We start from the raw sequence: 22,299 nt of genomic DNA on the forward strand, positions 1-22,299 counted from the left end.
CACTTGAACGACGTATTGTTGTTCTAGTTAGCAATTAGCCTATAGCCTATCGTTCAATTCAATTTCTTTATTGTCCCACAAGGGGAAATTAGTTTAGCAGCAGGATAAAAATAAACAGAACAATAAAATAATAATAACAATAATAATGAAAGAAATGGCCAAAAGTCCATCTTGCCAGCACCCTGAAATTTTGCTAGCAGTTTTTACCAGAAGTCCCAACCGATTCTTATTCTTCACCGTCAGGTTACCAAACCAGGCAGCGATACAAAAAGACGTCACAGATTCGATAAAACTTCTATAAAACAAGGACAACATCTCAGATGAGACATTAAAAGATCTCATTTTCCTTAAAAAGAACAGTCTTTGTTGAACTTTTTTAGTAGTGGCATCAGCATGAGGTTCAAAACACAGTTTATAGTCAAGTACCAACCCTAGATATTTATAACTCTCAACGATCCCAATATCAGCAGTTTTAATGATAGTAGGTGATGAGCTATAAGAGGACTTCCTAAAATCAATAATCATGTCTTTAGTTTTTGACACATTAAGTGAAAGGAAGGACTCATCACACCAATTCACAAAATCATCTACAACCTGTCCATGGCCTGACTCGTCCCCCACTAGAAGACTGACGATCACTGTATCGTCAGCAACGCCTCAGTCAAAACGCGCGATGGGTGCTTCGACTTACGAAAGACCCTCGGGAACGAATTAATGTCGTAAGTCGGGGTTCCACTGTAATTTTCTCAAGGGACTGTGTGAGAAACTGTGGCCATGTCCACATGCACACAGGTATTTTGGTAAATGTAGATACAAGCATTTATATCCACATGTAAACGGAGTTTTGGATTAAGAATGAAGGAGCTGCCAGGGTAAAGAACAGGGTTCAAGAACACTATTTCTGTGTTTAGACATGGACAGGGAAAACTACGATTTTGTCTCACAATGTCAAAAGTGTGCACATTTACTTTTTTTGGTCAATTTGCACCGTGTTTGTGAGCTGCTTTTGACAGTGTTTGGGTTTTTGCATGTCGATGTGAACTGAGGTTTTTCCAAAATAAAATAAATACCTGTGCATGTGTGGACATAGTCATAGGACTGTTGTTGAGAGCCTTACCAATAAGCTTATAAAGATTGAGGTTCACTTTGGCACGATTACATAATTTAGTTCAGCTTGGTATAACTTACATACGGTCAGGTAGGTTTGGATGGCTTTTATAAAGGATTTTTATCATCATTTAAACTATATAGTCATATCAAAAGAGACTTTTCACAGGACTGCACAAAGGCATTAGACTAGACTGAGTAGCAGTTAATCAAAGGTCTTGCTAATCAAATGCACTTGATGCGACCACCATTGTAAGAGAAGATTTTTTGACCCTTTGCTGATTGGGAGGATTTTAGGTATATGTGAACACTAAGCCGCAATCTTCCCAGGAGTGGACATTCTGGGAAGTTCACTCCAAGGTCAGATCATAGATTTGGTCAAACACTGGATGTCAGCGCAAACTCCATACCTATGGAACGCCAGGACTGCCATAATGAATTAATTAAATACACCATTAAATAATTAATTAAATGTGGCAATAATTAATTAAAATCTGAAATAATTAATTACATAAATATTTACGACACATGTAATTAATTAATTATTGACACATTTAATTAATTATTGACACATTTAATTAATTATTTATTTCACATTTTAATTAATTATTGCCACATTTAAATAATTATTTAATGGTGTATTTAATAAATTCATTATGGCAGTCCTGGCGTTCCATACATACCAGCTGCCAAATATGATAAGGGGAAGTTGATGGTTTGGGCTTTTCTTGCAGCTACAGAACCCGACCACTTTATTAATGATATAATCTGTTCTCTGGATTTCTCTGGTGACAAATAGTTGACAGTTGCAGAAAGGAACTGAAGTCTTCTGTTTACACAATTCTTAATTCTTGGATGTATGTCTTTGAGCATTAGAAAATAGAGTAACATTACCACTGTGATCACTCATTTACTAACTACTTGCATGGAAATTTTCATCCTATGCAAGAAAATAGGTTTGCACAAAAAATACTGTCAGATTTAGGAGATAGATTTGTATTTCATGTGTATTCCGAAATATGAATCTATTCTTATCACATTGTGTATGTTAGTAATTCAGAATCATGCAGAACAAACAGCCTCATGCTATCTCCATACAATCTGCATGCTGCGCTTTTCTCTTTATAAGGAAACATGTTTTCCTCCAGGTAGACCAGTGAAAGTAGTGACCCTGTTGTAATAGGGAAGTCTGCATTTCTCTCATACAACACACAAGAAATAAGGAGATAGGATGGCTGTAAATGGAACAATAAGTACTGGGAGTGCAAACCTCTGCCAAGGCAGCTTACTTTCTGGGCAGTCTTTAATTTTTTAGGGAATAGTATTGTCTTTTACATGCAGATCACAAATATCATTATGATTACTGAGAGGTGAGGCGAATAACACTGATAATCTCTTCATCATGAAACCCATTAGTGGTTGGGTATATATGAAGTTATGTGTTTGCGGGGTGGCTGTAGATCAGGAGGTAGAGCAGGTCAGATGCTGATTGGAAGGTTGGTGATTCGATCGCTGGGTCCCCCAGTTTGCACGCCAAATATCCTTGGGCAAGATACGAATCCCGACTTGCTCTCCGATGCATCCATCGAAGTATGAATGCATATGAATGATAGTTAGAAAAGCACTTACCGTATAGATAATATTGCTTGTATATTTGGGGTAAATGCAGCGTGTTGTATAGAGCGCTTTGAGAACTCCAGGAGAGTAGAAAAGCGCTATATAAGGATGTGATGATGATGAACCTACGATGAACCATAGATTTACATTAGCTACAGAAGGGCTCAAAGTCGTAACACACACAAAAATAATTTATCTCACAGCATTCACAGAATGGGGATCAGACCACATAAATCCCCTTTTAAAACCACAAAAGTCTTCAGATGATATTAGTTCACCATCCCCTCTAGAATGGTTAAAACTTTCTTAACCACTTTGAGAACAGATGTAAAATGTGAAAAAAAAAATGTATCAGAACTAGAACAAAAAATAATGGGAATCTGCCGATGCTGCCACACCACAAGAACATGTGATCAACAACCTGAGAAAACGATAACTAGAATTAAATGAAATATTTAACCAGAGAACAAAATTTCTGATGCAAAGGTTGCGTTAGGACAACTTTGTATGTGGTACTAAATCTGGAAAATTCCTTACTAACCAGTTAAAGCTCCATAAACAAAAAACAACAACATAAAATATATGGCTCTTAAAGTACCACCCATATGACCGACATTGAAGTAAAGTAAAATAAACAACTGTACTGCATTAAAACAGTCAAAGCAGTTGGGTTGCATTGACAATCCAACACAATGGGCAGCACATTGAACACATTTTATAAGTGGTCAGAAACTTGTAAATAACTCATGAAAGAATAAAGTTACGTTGAAACCAAGCACACCATTGTTTTTCTTGTGACATTACCAATAAGTTTGATGTGTCACATGGCCCTCTTCCTATTGAAAAAACAAAAGTTGTATCCAAGATGGCCGACTTCTAAATGGCCACCATGGTCACCACCCATCTTGAGGAGTTTGTCCCCTCACATATACTAATGTGCCACAAACAGGACTTTAATATCACCAACCATTCCCATGTTATTATGGTGTATCCATATAAATGGCCCACCCTGTGCTCTGCGTTTATTAAGGCTGTTGTGTTCTTAACGTGTTTTAATGTTTTGTATCTTGCTCTGTTTAATCTGAACAAGCCCCTAAAAAAAGTCAGTGATCATGGTCGGCCTCTCTCGGTTTTTATAACCATATTTATTTTAAAGCTCAGTTTTTAAAACCTTACACCAGGAGTGTCAAACTCCATTGCACAGGGGGCGAAAACTCAAGGCACACTTTAGGTCGCGGGCCAGACAAGATAAACATTTATTGAACACACTAAAACAATGTTTTTTAAACATAAATATAAATAAAAACAGACAGGAATATTATTCCAGAATAAATAAACTTATTATTATTAATTATTAGTAATAAACTTTAACTTTAAATATTAATTAATATATCCTGTCAAAATTATCCAAGTTAGAAATATGAACATGCTTGCCAAACACCCCAGAAAATTGTGCTTTTAAATAAAAGCTAAAATAACAACAAATCAAAACAATGTGACTTTGTTGCTATTATGCCATTATATAAAAAATAAACTTAAAATATTTTGCTCTTCATAAAAATATATCCTGTCAAAATGATAAAAATTCAAAATATGAACATAATGCAAAAAAATGGAAATATAAATAAAATTTCTGCTTTTCAGCAAAAGTTAAAATAACAACAAATCATAACATTTAGTTTTCTTTGCTCTTTTGCCATTTTGTCAGAGCTGGATGCTCGGCATCTTTTTTTGGCAACAAGTTTATTTAAGTTTGGTGTGAGGTCTTGTGTTGTCGAGATTCGGTTAATGTTAATGTTATGGAGCTTTATACTCATCACAGATTAATCCCCCCAACACTGACATTGCGGGATTTCTTAACAATACAAATGTATCAAAACTACAAGATGAACCGATTGCAGTCTGGATTCATGAAGCCCTACAGCATCTCCCAAACAACAATGCCCCAGGGCCAGATGGTTTTCCAGCAGAGCTTTACAAAGAATATGCTACCACCTACTTTTTTTCACTTAAATTCAAAACGATCAGACTCTGTCTCCTAACACGAACTGCTCATTAGTCTGCTTCTTAAAAACCAGGCAAAGATCTTACACTCTCATCCTGCTGCTGCCCAATTTCACTTCTAAATGTCAACCTTAAGCCTTACTTTGCAAAGTCCTTGCCAGAAGATGAGAACATATCACACAATAATTCATATCAACCAAACTGGTTTTATCCAGACAATAATAGCAAATAATACACATAGACTAATAAATATAATAGATTATTGCTCTATCAACAAATTTGAAACAACAGTTGTCTCTTTAGATGCAGCAAAACTATTTGACTGAGTAAACTATAAATTTCTACTAGCAGTTCTACATAAATTTGGTTCATTCGTAATAGACTGGATTAAAACACTGTACAGCTCTTCAAATGTTTGTATTAGGACAAATGATCGTAAGCTTCAACCTACAGTCGGGGTTCTCTGCTTCGCTCTCGCTTTGTTGTTTTTATTAAGCCACAATGTAGCTATCAGAGGAGTTCAAACGAAATATATAGACCATAAGATAAGCCTATTACCTTTCCTCTGAAACTCACAAACCTCCTTTATAAAGCTGATCAAACTTACAGATAAGTTCTCATCCATGTCAGACTACTCCATCAACTGGAGATCACTGCAGGGTGTCTGTGTCATGCCCTCTGCTCCTCCTGACACCCTAATTTTAACAATTTTATTTATAGAGTGCCAAAATACAACAACAGTCGCCTCAAGGCGCTTGATATTGTGAGGCAGATCCTACAATAATACATACAGAGAAAAGCCCAACATGTCACAGTCCTGGGTCAGTCTAAGGAGTATTCTGTAAGTGCCCCGGTTGTTCTGTTTAGTTTTATCTCCCGACATGTCTTTGCCCTCTGTGCATCTGTGTTTGTATTTATGTGTGTTCCTTTGTCTTGTTTTCCCTTCTTGTGGTTCATTACATGTTTATCCATGTTTCTGCAGCCTGTCATGTCTGCTCTTTCCCTCGTGTTCCCTCGCTCCCTCTTGTCAGCCTCTGCTCCACTCCTGCATCATGCTTCCTGTTTTATTGTGAAGCTCTTGTGTTTTCATGTTCATTCTGTTCAGTCGTGCTTCCCCTGTCTCGTTATGGTCATTCGTGTCAGCTGCGTTCCTTGTGTGTCCTCACTTCCAGTATGGCAAAGCCATAATGGTCCACTTGGAACAATAAATCAGTCTGCCATTTTTCTTGGCCATCAGACAATAATTTTGATTGTTTTAGTGCTGGAGAGGCAAAAATAAATTACATTTAAAAAATACAATTCATGGATCCACAAGTAAGGCCGCAGTCTGAGGGCAAAGTGCTGTAATAGGTGTCTAATGAGTAAGTGAGCAAATGGTTTGTTTGTGTGCGCGTCCAAGCCTGGGTCTGATGCTTGCTGGACCATGGTCACCGCTCCACGTTGGACTCTTTTGCGCCTCCTTGGCTGCTTGTTGGTCCCGGGGTGCGTGGCTGGATGTACTGGTGTGGCCTCCTCCCTCAGTTACCGGTGTGAGCTGCAGCTTCCCACCTTTATTATGAATTCATTCTCACACAAACATACACTCACTTATTCTCTCACACACACACTGTAAGAAGATTGTTGACTTATGTATTTTTACATTTTTGTGATCCAAGGTTTTGTGTTCCAGGTGCTGTATGGGTTTTGGATTTTTGTCACTTACAGGTGCAGGAGTTAGCAATACATGTGCATTTCTATTTGTCCTCCATCCTTTTAGTCTGTCCCCCTACCTCCTCCTTTTTCTCTCTTGCCTTAGACATCGTCATACTATACCACATATATTGTAATAACTGAAATAACACAAATAAAAATTAATAAAACAGATAAATATTCACATGAACAAGAGGAGCCTATAGAGATTCTACGTAGCTGTTCTTGCAAAAGAAAAATGTATTTGGCACCACAATGCATTCAGATCAAAATTCTGATTGCAAAAGCTGCCAGACCGGACATTAGTGAGTCGACTGTGTGGGAGGTGATCTGTGACGACCACGGAGAGGACATCGACAGCCTCACTACATGCATTACTGACTATATTAACTTCTGTGTGGATAACACCGTGCCTACCAGGACTGTGCGGTGTTTCTCCAACAACAAACCGTGGATTACCCCAGAAATTAAAGCCGTCCTGAAGCAGAAGAGGAGGGCCTTCAAATCCAAAGAGGAGCTGAAAAGGGTGCAGAGATGGTAAATGGACTGGTTCTTATATAGCGCTTTTCTACTCATCTGAGCACTCAAAGTGCTTTACACAACTTGTGCATTCACCCATTCACACAAGCACATCTTTCTAAGTGCTTCATAGCTAACATTCACACACATTCATACTCCGATGGATGCATCGGAGAGCAATTTTGGGGTTAGTATCTTGCCCAAGGATATTTGACATGTAGACTAGGGGAAGCCAGGAATCGAACCACCAACCTTCCGATCAGTAGATGACCTGCTCTACCACCTGAGCTACAGCCACCCACCCAGAGACCTGAGGGCACTGATAAGGAATGGGAAGGACAGCTACAGGCAGAAGATGGAGAACCAGCTTCAACAAAACAACGTTGGTGAAGTCTGGAGAGGCCTCAGAACCATCTCAGGCCACAAACATCTGAACTCTCTGCCTGGGGGGGATGTGAGGTGGGCAAGCGAACTGAATCATTTCTTCAACAGATTTGATTCATCCATGAGACAGTCTCCAACATCGGCTGCAGACTCACCCACCCCCACTGCTGCTGCTCCACCTCAGACACTTTACACCTCCTCTAGTCACCCTGTTTACTCCTCCCCACCCCCAACAACAGCATCCAATACACAATCAACACAACATGGGTGGTTGAGAGAGACAGGCCTCCAGCCTGTCTCTCTCAACCACCCATGTTAGTTGGGAACTGAGGAAGATTAAAACCAAGAAGGCAGCGGGTCCAGATGGCATCAGCTCAAGGGTCGTCAGGTCCTGCGCAGACCAAGTGTGTGGGGTGATGAAGCACCTCTTCAACCTGAGCCTGAGGCTGGGGAGAGTCCCACAGCTCTGGAAAACCTCCTGTGTTGTACCAGTGCCAAAGACTTCACACCCCAAGGACCTCAACAGCTACAGGCTCTGACATCGGCCTGTAGCTGTTGAGGTCCAGGCCGATGTACCTCAACAGCTACAGGCCGATGTACCTCAACAGCTACAGGCCGATGTACCTACACAGAGGCTGTCTTAATTTTACAGTAAAGTTTCCTTGTAATCATTGATTTTTAAAAAAGTTATGTTGTTCATTTTTCTCGAAACGTCTTGTTTAGAATAGAATAGAATAGAATAGAATAGAATAATCCTTTAATTGTCCCACAAGGGGAAATTTGGTTGTAACAGCAGCTAAGAAGACACATATACAAACAAACAGTACACAGAACAATTTTATTTTATTTACATTTTTACATATGGACAATGGTTACTAAACAGAGTACTGTACAGTTATTAAATTAAATAAAAATAACTACAGATAAGAGGCAAACCAGGTTGTAGTGCAAATCGGTTAATTAACTTATTGCAGTTACACTTTTGCAGTTAGAGCCTTCTCTATCCCAGCAACGTTCCTCTGCATTTGTGATTATGATGAAATTAGCCTTTTGTCATATGTTCAGTTTGCTGTGCCTTGGTGAGGTTTTGTTTTATTTTCCATTGTCTGTTATGATTAAACAGATGTGAAATGTCTCTTTCTACTAATCAGCAACAGAGGAGTTTCAATGTTTAGGAATGATGCTAAATACAAAATTGAAAATAACTTGAAATAAATTGAAATAACTAAAATCACTCACTAATTGAAACCAACTTAAAACATGTCATTTAACTACAATAAAAGTAGCATCTTTTTTTGTTTTTAATCCCACACAACTGCAAACGCCCTGGCCTCGCCGTCATGGCTGCATGCTGTTGCATAAAAGCTGTGCTTTTATTTGTTTAATAAAAGGCTTCCGGTGTCGGAAGCTCGCTATGCTAGCGCTAGCGCCTCACTTGACTTTACAGGGATGTCTCATGGCAGGGCAGCAGCCGCCAGTCCTGAAAGTAAAACAGGTCGCGGAACTCTGTGGTCGCTGTATGACTACGAACTTTTTTCGCGACTCCGTTAATGTTAAACTACATTAGGTTAGTAAACATAAACGGTGCAAAGTTACTTAACCGCGAAGGACTGCCGGTATTGTTCCGTTGCTACAAGTTTGTCCAGCAGCCGTTCAGAAGCGACCACACCCTCCTTGCTTCCTGATAGTACTGTAGTGGGAGCGCGCAGCTCTACTTTGAATCGCTGGGAATAACGGCCACTTCTGGTTGCTGCGCTGCTTGGATTCGCTGTCGTGGAGCTACAAAACCAGTGATTTATACGTTCAGAGAACACTGGCTGGTATGGATATGAAAAGTGAGCGCACACAGAGGATATGCGGGGCTACACACTCTCGAGTCCCGAGTTAAGACGCGGAGGAGGACGTGGAGGGCGGACTGACGGACGATGCATATGGAGTCGAGAGGACCGGAGCAGTCGCTAGCTTATAACCCAGCGCTCGGATTGAAAAAGAAGAGGTTGAAAGTGGACTGAGAGGCTTCTTCTTCCTGGACAGTGGCATTTTCGGTGAATTTTACTCGGGAGGACCCGTGAAATGATGGTGTTGGAGGATAACTCCAGTCCTTCCACTGACCAGAACAGCTTGCCGGGTGGTTCCCCGATTGTAGCCAGCATGAGAACGCCACACTCGGTGGGAACAAGTCGGCCAAGATCTCGGTGCTTTTTCTGGCTATTTGCTGTGACGCGAATGGCCACAAAATGATATCCTGAAGTTAAAAACAGAGAGAGAGAGAAAGAGAAAACTCAAAAGGCACCCGTTTATCGCTGAGGTGACGTCTTTGGGAAAAAAAAAGAGCACCAAGGAAGGAAACTTGACGTTTGCGGATCAGCAGAGCTTCACTTTGGGAATGCTCTTGATGACAAGGGGCTTGTCAGTGTGTACTTTCCCGTTTAGAAGGCACCTTGGTGGCACTGCTGTTTGTGTGTGTTTTTGTTTGTATTTTTTAATTTAGAAGCCTGTGAATTCCCCCCCCCCACAAAAATCTGGGACTATACTTAGAATAGTGACTATGTTGTTCAGGGCATTTAAGTTAACATTTCCAAATAAGAGCATATATCTTGTTACACTGATTACTTTAAAGTTGTAGGGCTTTTTCTTGGGTGTTTCGTGTAATAGATTTACTAACAAACTACGGCAGATAATGCTGAGAATATATTCACATGTACTCCTATTAAGGCTTTTATACAGACACATATGCGTTAACTATTTGGGGTAAATGTAGTAATTGAGTTTTGCTCTTTCCGCATGTTTACACTGAGCGTACGTGTCGTGTGTTTTAACATGTAATTTACATTAATAACCTAAACTCTGAAGGAACTTAAGGAAGACTGTTTGGCCAGTTCTTATTTAAAAGTTTCGTTTTATTTGAGAAGTGTCTTAAACAGTAAAATGCATTGTAGCAGCAGAAAACGAAACATCTGAACCCTCATATAAGAGCCATTTGACCCTCTCCCCTTCCTCTGACTCCCTTCATTATTATGGCTAGTGGTGGCTCTGGCAAATCAGCAAGTGAGGGATCAACCAGCACACCCGGTGGCAGTTTGCAGCAGAGGAAGCGGCTCTCCTTCATCTGTGACACATGTAAGGGCAAGATGCAGCTCGTGGCTGACCTCCTCCTACTGTCCAGTGAGACCAGGCCTGTCATGACGTCTGAAGGTGTGGCTGTGGCTGACACCTTCGACCAGTGCCGTGACACGGTCATTGCCCGCACTAAAGAGCTCTCCATCCTCACCCACGACATCCAGAGCCAGCTCAACATGGGTCGCTTCACGGACGTAGGGGACCGCCTCCTGGAGATGACTAACCTTGTGGTGTCTTTGACTGAGTGCTCAGCTCATGCTGCCTACCTGGCATCTGTGGAGACGCCTGGCTCTCAACCCTGCCTTCCGGGTCTGGTGGATCGCTACAAGGTGACCCGCTGTCGACATGAAGTAGAACAGAGCTGCAGCGTTTTCCGAGTCACCCACCTGCAAGACCTCACCCCGCAGCTCCTCCTCGAGCTCTCTCAGAACATCTCCACCAACCTCAAGACTCTAACGGACATCTCATCACTGGCCAGCGAGAGGTCCAGGGATCGCTTTGCAAAAGAGCAGTTCAAGCTGAGCGTCAAGAGCATGAGCACGAGCGGCACGGCCTTCCTGGCGTGTGTGAAGGAGGTGAAAACCCAGCCCAGCGAGCTGACCAGGAATCGGTGCATCCTCTTCAGCGCTGCTCTCGTCCAGGCTGTCGGCGCCCTTGTCGGGTTTGCGACAGAGCCACAGTTCCTGGGAAGAGCTGCAAGCATCTCTGCCGAAGGAAAGGGGGTGCAAACGGCAGTGTTAGGTGGGGCCATGAGTGTGGTTTCTGCCTGCGTCCTTCTCACTCAGGGCCTCAGGGATGTTGCCCAGCATCCCGAGAGCAGCTCCAAAATGGCAGACTACCGTGAGCGCCTGCGTAACTCGGCGTGCGCCGTGTCCGATGGTTGCACTCTGCTTACTCAGGCACTCAGAGAACGCTCCTCTCCAAGGACTCTGCCACCAGTCAACTCCCATTCTGTGAATTAGTTTAGGAAGGGGCTATGTAGGTTCAGTCTCATGTACCAAAGAGACTCTGGGTTAATCCCTCGTCATCAGGTGTAACATCCGAAGAACACTGTGTGGGCCTGTTCTCGTGGTTACAATTTGTGTGTAGAATGCAGAAAAGCACTAAAACGACCACTGCAGGGTTTTTGAGGTTGCGCTGGATGTAACTTAACTTAAACCATGCTCAACATGGACCACTTCACCCACTCCGGGTATGAACTGGGCTCAGCAGACGGACAGCAGCTTTCAGACCTGAAAAGTTTACCTCAGTTTTCAGTTGCAGTGAAAACACCAGCCTCGATGATGGATGTAGCCTCGCAGTATGAACCTATAGTTGGCTGACCTGCTCCATTATGTGCTTTGTGAGATTGGAAAGAGTGAGCTGAGTGTCGAGATGCTTTTATTTTTCTTCAGTGTGTGTGAATTGTTTTAAAGCTGCTGTGAGTGTGTGCCCTAGGGTTTACACTATTTACCAGACTTCCCCATATTATTTTCAAGTGTTTTGACCATGCATGTAATGGAGTATTTATTTCATCTATTAAAAATGTTTCTTATATGCTGTTGTGGCTAAAATGTTTTTGAAAATCCGGCTGTTCACTTAATCTAAAAAACCCAAACATTTTCGGTTACTTTTTTGTGCAAAGTATCTCTGTGAGCTGCAGACTGCGTACAGATGATGAACATAGCTTCTCAGTCTGTAAATGATGGTCTCCATTAGTGATGAAACAGGAGCAAGCTACGATGTACTTTGACATGCTGCTGACCCAAGGGTTAAGCTGACCGGCTACACTCAAGGTCGACCGTTTCTAAGATGAAACGTTCACCCTTTGACTGCGTTAATGAATGAAAGCAGGTTTAATATGTAAAAGACAGATAAATTATTATCTGTGTGAGACTGCAAACTGTAACTTTAATGCTATTTCAGCGTCTTTCTTAAAAAATATTAGACATATTTTCTATTGATGAACAAACATTCATGAATTCATTAGTAACTGTTCTATTTTAGGCCTTCTGTCTGTAATGAACATTTATGAATGTTTCATTTAGCCTGAATTGAACAGTTTGTGTGTTTGTTGCTACTCTTTGAACTGATTCAGGTGATCAGTAGGACAGAGTATATTTCACCATGTGTGCTCGGGGCTCTTTCTCTCATGGTTTCCAATCAGGCTGATCAGTTTTATCTGTGACATTTCTGCTTCTGCAATATGGTATTTGTGGTATTCATAGAAAATATTCTGAAAAGGCTTTAGTGACTAAAACTAACCTGCTCAAAAAATAAGGATATGCTCGAATACTTATGGCGTCTCCATGAATTAAATATTCAAGTTTCTATACATTGATAACAAAATGACATAATAAAGGTCAGTGGAAACCAAAGTCAGGGATTCAAAATTCCACTAAAAATGAAACTTTGATCTTTCTTTTGATGTGTAATCATTTGTACAGCAAAGCAAAAACATGACCCGGGTAGGCATGCTGATAGTTTCACTTAGTAACCAGCTTAGATGCTGATATTTTGAAGCAGGGAAATGTATCCTCGCACACGTATGTGAAGATAAACTGCATAATATAACACAGAACATATATTTATTTAAAAACAGGTTAATAAATAATTGAAACCATTATCTTGCAACTACCAAACATTTCAGTGACTTTGAGTACTCATGGTAATTAAAAAACCTGATTGCTGCTATCATGGCACATTTGTGTGACAAACTTCTAAACAGCGCTGTCAAACTCGTCAGTGGAGCTCATGCATATCTGATTTACATGTAAGCCTTCTTTATACTCTTTGTTTAACAGTGTTCACATAATAGTTCAGATAAACTGATGCTGAAAACTGTAGAACAGAAAATTGGTACTTGTACCAACCATAACTTCAAGTGATGGTTTTCTGTATAACTGTCTGTTTGTCAAATCATTGTAGAGGATTTTTGGGTTATTACTCTTTACAGCTTTGGTTCATTTAATATTGTATTTGTTCATGTTCTACCATTGTATACCAATCAAGTTGAGGTTGACTGACTGGAACATTTCAACACCTTTTCTTTTTCAGCAGTTCTGCTGTAGATTTGTTGGTGTGCCTTAGAAAAGTCTGAGAATTAAGAAAGTATTTCTGAGTAAGGGCTAGGTGGATGATAGATAACAAGAAATAAAACTTTTTTTTTATTTTTTAGTATTCCAAACAAATTAAAACTGTCTGGGGGTTTGGTTGACGTGGCATTAATAGTGGCCTCCACCTGTAAAATGTCTAATTATTGCCCCTCTAGTTCACCTTTTAATTAAATTCAGTTCAGTTCAATTTTATTTATAGCACCAAATAAAAACAACAGTTGCCTCAAGGCACTTTATATTGTAAGGTAAAGACCCTACGATAATACAGAGACAACAGAGAACGTCCCAACAATCAGAAGACCTCTAATGAACGAGCACTTTGGCGGCAGTGGGACTTAAAAACTCAATTTTAAAAGGAAGAAACTTTAAAAGAAAGAATTAGACTCAGGGAGGGGCGGCTATCTGCCTCAGCTGTTTTGGGTGAGGGGAGGAAGACAGGACGAAAAACACACTGGAAGTGAGCCAGAGATTAATATTAAATAATGATTAAATGCAGATTGCAACCACATAGTAAAAAAATATGAGTGAAAAATAAATAATTGTGAATTGTAGCCTGGTCCTATTGCAGTATAACTAAGGAATTCAACAGGGAATCAGTGAAGAAAAGTCAGTGTGGGCAAAATATGCTCTCCCTGTCAGTAATCTTGCTGCAGCAATTTGGACCAACTGAAGGCTTTTGCAGGAGTTTTATAGGACATCCTGATTAGGCCTGCACAGTAAATCAAAAATATATTGTCATCACGATATCGGCCTGTGCGATGGGCTCATCGCAAAAGACAGCGTAAACTGCGATAATGGAGTACCTTAAAATGTTTACACACGTGCTTTAAAGAATTTACCAATCAAAGAAACCCCTTTACACATTTGACCAGTCGAATAGAGCCCTTCACGGCATTAACCAATCAAATGGATTAGAGGCCCTCCTATGCAGGTGGGGAGCGAACAACGCTGCAGCAACGAGTCAGAGTTGTAATGGCAGAGAGCGAGACGCATGACGAGAACGCTATTCAATTCAATTCAATTATTTATATAGCGCCAAATAACAACAAAAGTCACCTCAAGGCGCTTCATAGATACAGAGAAAAACCCAACAATCATATGACCCCCTATGAACAAGCACTTTGGCGACAGTGGGAAGGAAAAACTCCCTTTTAACAGGAAGAAACCTCCGACAGGATCAGATGAGAAAGCAGATCATTTAAATTTCACAACACTGGCATTCGGTGCCACCTACTGTCCATCTGCAGAACATGCCAACATTTTTAAAAGATATATCTAATAACTTAAGTTTATTCAGGTGAAAGATGTCTATCCAGGTATGCTTTTCCTGCACTGGCACTGTGTTTGGGGTCACTGTCATGTTTAAAAATAAAGCTGCTGCCAGTCAGACGCAGATGGTGTTGTATGGTGGATCAAAATCTGATGCTAAGAGACCACCAGCACCACTGGCTGAAATGCAGCTTTAACATGTTTTACAGATGGCTGTAGACACTCACTGTTGTACCTCTCTCTCCGGACCTCCTTTGTACAACCACTGGAACCAGAAATGTCAAATTTGGATTCCTCACTCTTGTGTAACCTTCACTGTTAGTCTGCTGTTGATAGTTTTAGGCCTGAAACGTTTTTGTCCACCACAAACATCTTTTAACAAATACTGCAGACCTTGCATAGATATGCTAAGTTTTTGGCAAATAGGTCTTTGGGAATTCAATTCAATTCATTTTTATTTATATAGCGCCAATCACAACAAAAGTCGCCTCAAGGCGCTTCATAGATACAGAGAAAAACCCAACAATCATATGACCTCCTATGAGCAAGTACTGACTATGAACTCATGGCTAAAAAAAAATAGTACCTCGCTTATTTGGAGGTACTTTGGATTTGATAAAGACGACGTTCTCCAAACACAGGTACTCTGCAAAACCTGCCGAACAACCGTGGTGACCACCAGAGGAAACACGACTCCACCATCATCTTCAACAACCTCAGAGTTTGAAGAGTCCAGAAAGATAGCTAGCCAAACAAAGGTTGCTAATGTTAAGACAAAGAGCGCCGCAGTCCAACAGCCGTCTCTGTATCCGAGTTTTTCAAGTGGAACTCCTTATGAGAAAACGTCGAAGCGCTACAAAGAAATAAGAGGCCATTACACATTTTTGACAAAGACATGATGCCTATAAATACAGTTAGCAGAGAGCGCTTCACCAGTCTGATACATAAAGTGGACCGGAGAAACCGCATCCCCTCACGAAACTACTTTTCCCATGTCGCCATTCCACAAATGTAGGAAACATGCCGGAAGACCAGCACGTTTGAACTGGGCCAAGCTGAAAACTACGCAACAACTACAGTACAGTTTCCTCTCCAGTTTTGACTTACATCATAACTACTTGGTGAGTGCTAAGATGATGAACAGCTGCACTGAGATAATTTGCAGTATAATTTAAGTTATGTTTATTTAAAACTAATTATAGGGATGGTTGTTCGGCCTCAGAATTTTCTATTATGGGGCAATGTTTCAATGTTAAAGTGCACTTTGTTGTTACTCTGCTAATACAGCAGCTTTCTTTAAATAAAACTGTTGCAGTAAAATGGAAATTATGTATTTTGTTTGTTTGTTTTGCTATTTATTTTATCGCGAGTCATATCGTTATCGCAGTATTGATCACAGTTATCGCACATCGCAGATTTTCCTAATATCGTGCAGCCCTAATCCTGATAATAATGAATTACAGTCGTCCAGCCGAGAAGTAATAAAAAGACTAGTTTTTCAGCGTCCCTCTGAGACAGGATGTTTCTTTTTGTTTTTTACTTTTTAAAAACGTAATAATATCTTTAACACCAAAGCAGCTGAAACTGATGAACAAACCTCTTTGTTACTTCACTGGATAGATAATTATCCCAGGACTTTAACTGACTTGATGCTTGATACTGCTGCTTGATTAAAAAGTATTTCTTTATTATTTTTTTCAGAATATATATTTTTTTAGAGAACAGCAGAGAGGCAGAAAACCTGTTAGTGGTATCCTTGGGAATCAGGACTGAGTGCGGTCAGCTTCTTCAGCCAGCAAGCGTGACTCATAGCCTGGTGCTGTCCAGCTCTTCAGACTGTGGAGCGTTTCTTTGCTGTCTGTCGCTGTGACACTTACTCCTGTTCAGGGAGGTTGCTGTGGTCTGCTCTTAGATCCACTAGCCACTGAGCATTGTGTTGTTATTAATCTCTTTTGTCCCGTCTTCCTTCTTTCACTCCAACTGGTTGCGGCAGATGGCCCCCTCCCCTCCCTGAGCCTGGTTCTGCCGGAGGTTTCTTCCTGTTAAAATGGAGTTTTTCCTTCCCACTGTTGCCAAATTCCTTGCTCATAGGGGGTCAATGATTGTTGGTTTTTGTTTTGTATGGATTATTGTAGGGTCTACCTCACAATATAAAGCACCTTGAGGCAACTGTTGTTGTGATTTGGCGCTCTATAAAAAATAATGAAATTGAATTGTTGTGGGTTTCATCCTTCCAGTATTGTGTCATCTCCAACCTTGGTGGGGTCATTCTCCCCTACCACTGAGAGTACACCTGGTTTAATCTCCTGTTATGCCTCCTTACTGGCCAAGGCTGTGAGTCTTTGCTTGGCAGATTCCAGGGCCTCCGATAGGGTCAGCTAACTTGCCCGCTAGTCTCCTTCTCCATGGAGTGAACTGCTACTTGGGGCTGTTCATCTTATAGCCAAGAATCTGTGTGATCACTGCTGTAGTGGCGTAGATTAGGGGGTTAGTTTCGGCGTGTTCGCAGTAGGGATTGTCTGTAATGCTGATTTCAAGTTTCAAAGACGAGTAGTATTACCACTACACTACACCAGTCAAAAGTTTGGACACAGCTTCTCATTTAATAGTTTTTCTTTATTTTCATGACTACTTACATTGTAGATTCTCACTGAAGGCATCAACACTATGAATGAACACATGTGGAAGTTTGTAGGAAGCAAAAAGTGTGAAATAACTCAGAAGATTGTGTCATCTCTACAAAAATCCATAACATCCACCAGCAATGTCAGTTCGAATCGTGTGTCTACCTCCTCTCCAGAACCTTTTCTCTATTTTGAGCCCTTTTCCACTTTTCATCTCCCTGATTTATCTGATATTTCTGAGTTTATATGTAAATCAAAGCCTGCCACATGTAGTGTTGGGAAGGTTACTTTTAAAATGTATTCCAGTACAGATTACAGATTACATGCCCCAAAATGTATTCTGTAACGTATTCTGTTACGTTACTCAATGAGAGTAACGTATTCTGAATACTTTGGATTACTTAATATATTATCATGCTGTTTACAACTACATGAATGTACTATTGCTGTGATTTATTACTGTTACTGAAGGTCAGCCGCTCCGAACCGTAGTAAAGGGACCTCTGGCTAATACGGTGGGTTCGTGTCGGGCGAAAACTAGCTTTACTTTGTTGTCTGGGTCAACTTTGCTTGCGAGAGACAGAGAGAGGCGTTGAAAGGCTGCTCCAACAGAACTTATTGTTTCAGAGGAAAACACGAACACGGTGTACAGTCGAGTCTTAATAGCTTACTTACAACTGGGCTCGTCAGGCTCTCTTCTTGGCTGCAGTGGTTATTATTATATTTACATGCTTCCAGCTCCCGTTTCTGCTCGATGACAGCTCGTACTTTTCCTTTTTCTCCCTCCCTCGCTCACAGACACATAACGTGTATGGCAGTCCATTCTCCCTGCAGCACGGACTACACTGCCCATGATGCTACATTCTTTAGAGCTATACCTGTAGCATTCTGCCTGTTAGCTTAGCACTACAACAACAAAAAGGCCTCTCTCACCCAGGAAACACGCAGAGAGAGAGCGTCACCCTGTAACCATGGCAACCGTAACGCTGCCTGGAACAACAGAACGTAGCTGTCAAACAAAACCCAAACAGTCCTGACCCGCCACCAGTGTTGGGAAGGTTACTTTTAAAATGTATTCCATTACAGATTACAGAATACATGCCTCAAAATGTATTCTGTAACGTATTCCGTTACGTTACTCAATGAGAGTAACGTATTCTGAATACTTTGGATTACATTTAATAAAAAAAATATTTAATTAATATTAATATATTATCATGCTGTTTACAACTACATGAATGTACTATTGCTGTGATTTATTACTGTTACTGAAGGTCCGCGGCTCCGAACCATAGTAAAGGGACCTCTGGCTAATACGTTGGGTTCTGTGTCGGCTCGTAGCTGAAAACTAGCTTTACTTTGTTGTCTGGGTCAACTTTGCTTGCGAGAGACAGAGAGAGGCGTTGAAAGGCTGCTCCAACAGAACTTATTGTTTTTGGAGGAAAACACGAACACGGTGTACAGTCGAGTCTTAATAGTTTACTTACAACTGGGCTCGTCAGGCTCTCTTCTTGGCTGCAGTGGTTATTATTATATTTACATGCTTCCAGCTCCCGTTTCTGCTCGATGACAGCTCGTACTTTTCCTTTTTCTCCCTCCCTCGCTCACAGACACATAACGGGTACGGCAGTCCATTCTCCCTGCAGCACGGACAAACCATACTAGCATGTAGCATTCTGCCTGTTAGCTTAGCACAACAACAACAGGCGCTCTCTCACCCAGGAAACCCTGTAACCATGGCAACCGTAACACTGCCTGGAACAACAGAACGTAGCTGTCAAACAAAACCCAAACAGTCCTGACCCGCCACAATATGAAACAGGGAAGTACCGCCGTGTAATCCATTTATTTCAACAAAGTAACTGTATTCTAAATACCACCTTTTTAAACGGTAACTGTAACGGAATACAGTTACTCATATTTTGTATTTTAAATACGTAACGGCGGTACATGTATTCCGTTACTCCCCAACACTGTCCACATGTCATCTTGACCCTGTGCCTACAGGGCTTGTGAAATCCTGCCTCTCTTCCTTACTCACACTCATCTCTATCATTCACTCTTCTCTCACCACCGGTATCTTTCCCTCCTTATTCAAGCTTGCTTCAGTAACTCCCGTACTGAAAAAACCTTCTTTAGATCCTAACAACTTTAACAACCTCCGTCCGATTTCTAATCTACCCCTCATCTCTAAAATACTCGAAAAAATAGTTGCAGTTAATCTTCATCCACACCTGGTTAATAATAACATCTACGAGGGATTTCAGTTTTCGTTCATGTCACAGCACAGAAACTGCTTTACTTACAGTCACTAACGATCTTCTAATCGGAGCTGATTCTGGTCTTCTCACCATTCTCGTCCTTTTGGATCTGAGCTCAGCCTTCGACACCATCTCTCACTCTGTCCTTCTAAGCACACTCTCCTCTCTCTGCATCTCTGACACACCCCTCGCCTGGTTTCAATCATATCTCCTCGACCGCTCCCAGTTTATTCAGCTGAAATCGTTCTGCTCTCGTCTATTCCCGGTCACTTCTGGTGTACCCCAAGGTTCAGTCTTAGGCCCTTTTCTCTTCAGAATATACATCCTCCCTCTAAGTACCATTTTCTGCAAATCTGATCTTCACTTTCACTGTTTTTATGATGACACCCAGTTATATCTCTCCTGCAGACTTGATTCCTTCTCCCACCTTCTTCCCTTTCAGAATGTCTATCTGAATTAAAATCCTGGTTTAGCTCTAATTTTCTGAAGCTCAATGAGGATAAAACTGAAATCCTCCTTATTGGCACCAAATCCAACCTTTTGAAGGCGAACCATTTCTCACTCACCATCGATAACGCCTCAGTTTTCCCTTCTCCTCAGGTTAAGAGCCTTGGTGTCATCCTAGACCAGGGGTGGGCAATTAATTTTTACAAGGGGCCACATGAGAAACCCAAGTTGTGTCGGAGGGCCACATCAACGACATCTTGAACCCAAGTCTGCTTAACTTTCTTAAATTGTAAAATTCACTGAATTATATATTACGAATAGCTGGTTCTGGTAATCAGAAGAATAAAAATAAAATAAAGTAAATATTTATATTGGGCTATGCTATGTGAAATTGTGGTGCATATTCCAAATAAAACAAAAACAACCACCGAATCAATGTCATTTTATTTTAACATGTTTAACTCAACAAACAAGTTTATAGAAATGCAAGAATACAATGACTTGTGTCATGTTTTCCTCCTTTTCAGTGAGAATAATCCAGCCTGTTTGGGTTTGAACAAGGGCATTGAAATCTGGCTGAATGTCTGAGGTGGCTGTGTGAAGAACAGCTGAGAGGTGGTCATCAGTGACAGAGGTCCACATACATAGGTAGATCCAAAGAAGACCCTCTGGGCATGACTCCTCAGGTGTGGAAAGTTCTCTTCTTTGAGGGAGGAATAAAAGTCCAGCAGTGAGACTGACCTGAAGTGTGTCAGACTGCAAGTCAATGAGTTCCATCTGAACATCACTTGAAGCATTATCCACACTGCAGGTGAAGAAACCATGTCCATTTCATTTTCAAGAGCTTTGAAATCTTGAAATTGCCTTGAAAACTCTGCATGCAGTACTTCTAACATGGCTGAGTACTTGTGGAGGTGATTGGCATTTGGAAGAGCCTCCTTTAGTGTTGGCAAGTGGGTCAGAAAGTTGTCCTTCACTTGGCTTGAGATAAGCTGCAACTTCCTCATGAAAGCCTTTACTGCACTGTACATCTCATGCACAAAAAGTCCCCTGCACTGCAGTTTGACATTTAGTTGATTCATTAGTGCAGTCACATCTACAGCAAACCCGAGGTCTGCCACACAATCTTCATCTGAAAGCTCTGGGACGTCCTTTCTTCACACAGAAATCTGAATCTGGTAGTAGCTGATGTCACCATCTCATTTTCCTCCAAAAGAGCAACAAATTGTGATTTAATGCTCTGATGAAGTTAACTGTTTTAGTTACAACATCAACGACGTGGTCCATCTTTAACACTGTCTTACACAACACTTCCTGATGTATAATACAATGCAAAAATGTCCATTTCTGCACAGGATTAATTTCTGTCACTTTATCCTCTTTAAAAGTCCTACATTTTTCCCAGTCAGGACAACCATCTGTTGTTACTCCTGCCAGATTGTCCCATTTCAGTCCTAATTTGTCCAAACATGCATTTACCTCTGTGAATAAGTCATTGCTGTTTAAGGTTTAAGTTTATTACACTGATGCATATATATCAACAAGACAGTGTAACTGTGACAACAGCGTTTGTTTTCATTCAAAGGCTTTATGATTTTTCCTATAACACCGGGTGGGCCGGTCTCTAGTCAAAATGCCCAAGCCGATGTTTTGTCCCAGTCCAGCCCTGGTCTCACCCGTTCTGTGTATTTCCATCTACGCAACATTAACAGATTACTTCCTTCTCTTTCCACCCAGTCTACGTCCATTCTTGTCCACAGTCTTGTTACCTCCCGTATTGACTACTGCAATTCTCTTCTGCATGGTCTCCCCCAAACATCCCTCCATCAGCTTCAACTGGTTCAGAACTCTGCTGCTCGCATTATCACCAGAACCCCTCCTACCAGCACATCACCTGTTCTTCAGGAACTTCACTGGCTCCCAGTGAAGTTCCACATAATATACAAACTTCTTCTGCTCACCTTCAAAACCATTCATAACCTCGCTCCTCCTTACCTTTCTGACCTGTTAAGCACCACCTTTTCTGCCCACTCCCTTCGATCTTCTTCTTCTATCCAGCTTTCTGTACCTTCCTTCTGCCTCACCGCCATGGGAAGCAGAGCTTTCAGCTGCTCTGCTCCCAGGGTGTCTACCTCCAGATATAAGAAACATTTGTTCTCTCCC

At 41.1% G+C, this 22,299-nt stretch overlaps 1 protein-coding gene and 1 long non-coding RNA gene across 2 annotated transcripts in view; one reads left to right on the forward strand and one right to left on the reverse strand.

The window, feature by feature from the left end:
- Window positions 1-22,299, reverse strand: part of LOC146525206 (uncharacterized) — a 374,600-nt gene that overhangs the window by 197,632 nt on the left and 154,669 nt on the right. The window lies entirely within an intron of this gene.
- Window positions 8,724-12,381, forward strand: tlnrd1 (talin rod domain containing 1). Its single transcript, XM_085166115.1, has one exon. It carries the CDS (start codon window positions 10,338-10,340, stop codon window positions 11,400-11,402), a length of 1,065 nt encoding a protein of 354 aa, XP_085022241.1. The 5' UTR covers window positions 8,724-10,337; the 3' UTR covers window positions 11,403-12,381.

This window comes from Neolamprologus multifasciatus, chromosome 1 (assembly GCF_963576455.1).
Source record: "Neolamprologus multifasciatus chromosome 1, fNeoMul1.2, whole genome shotgun sequence".
Taxonomy (NCBI): domain Eukaryota; kingdom Metazoa; phylum Chordata; class Actinopteri; order Cichliformes; family Cichlidae; genus Neolamprologus; species Neolamprologus multifasciatus.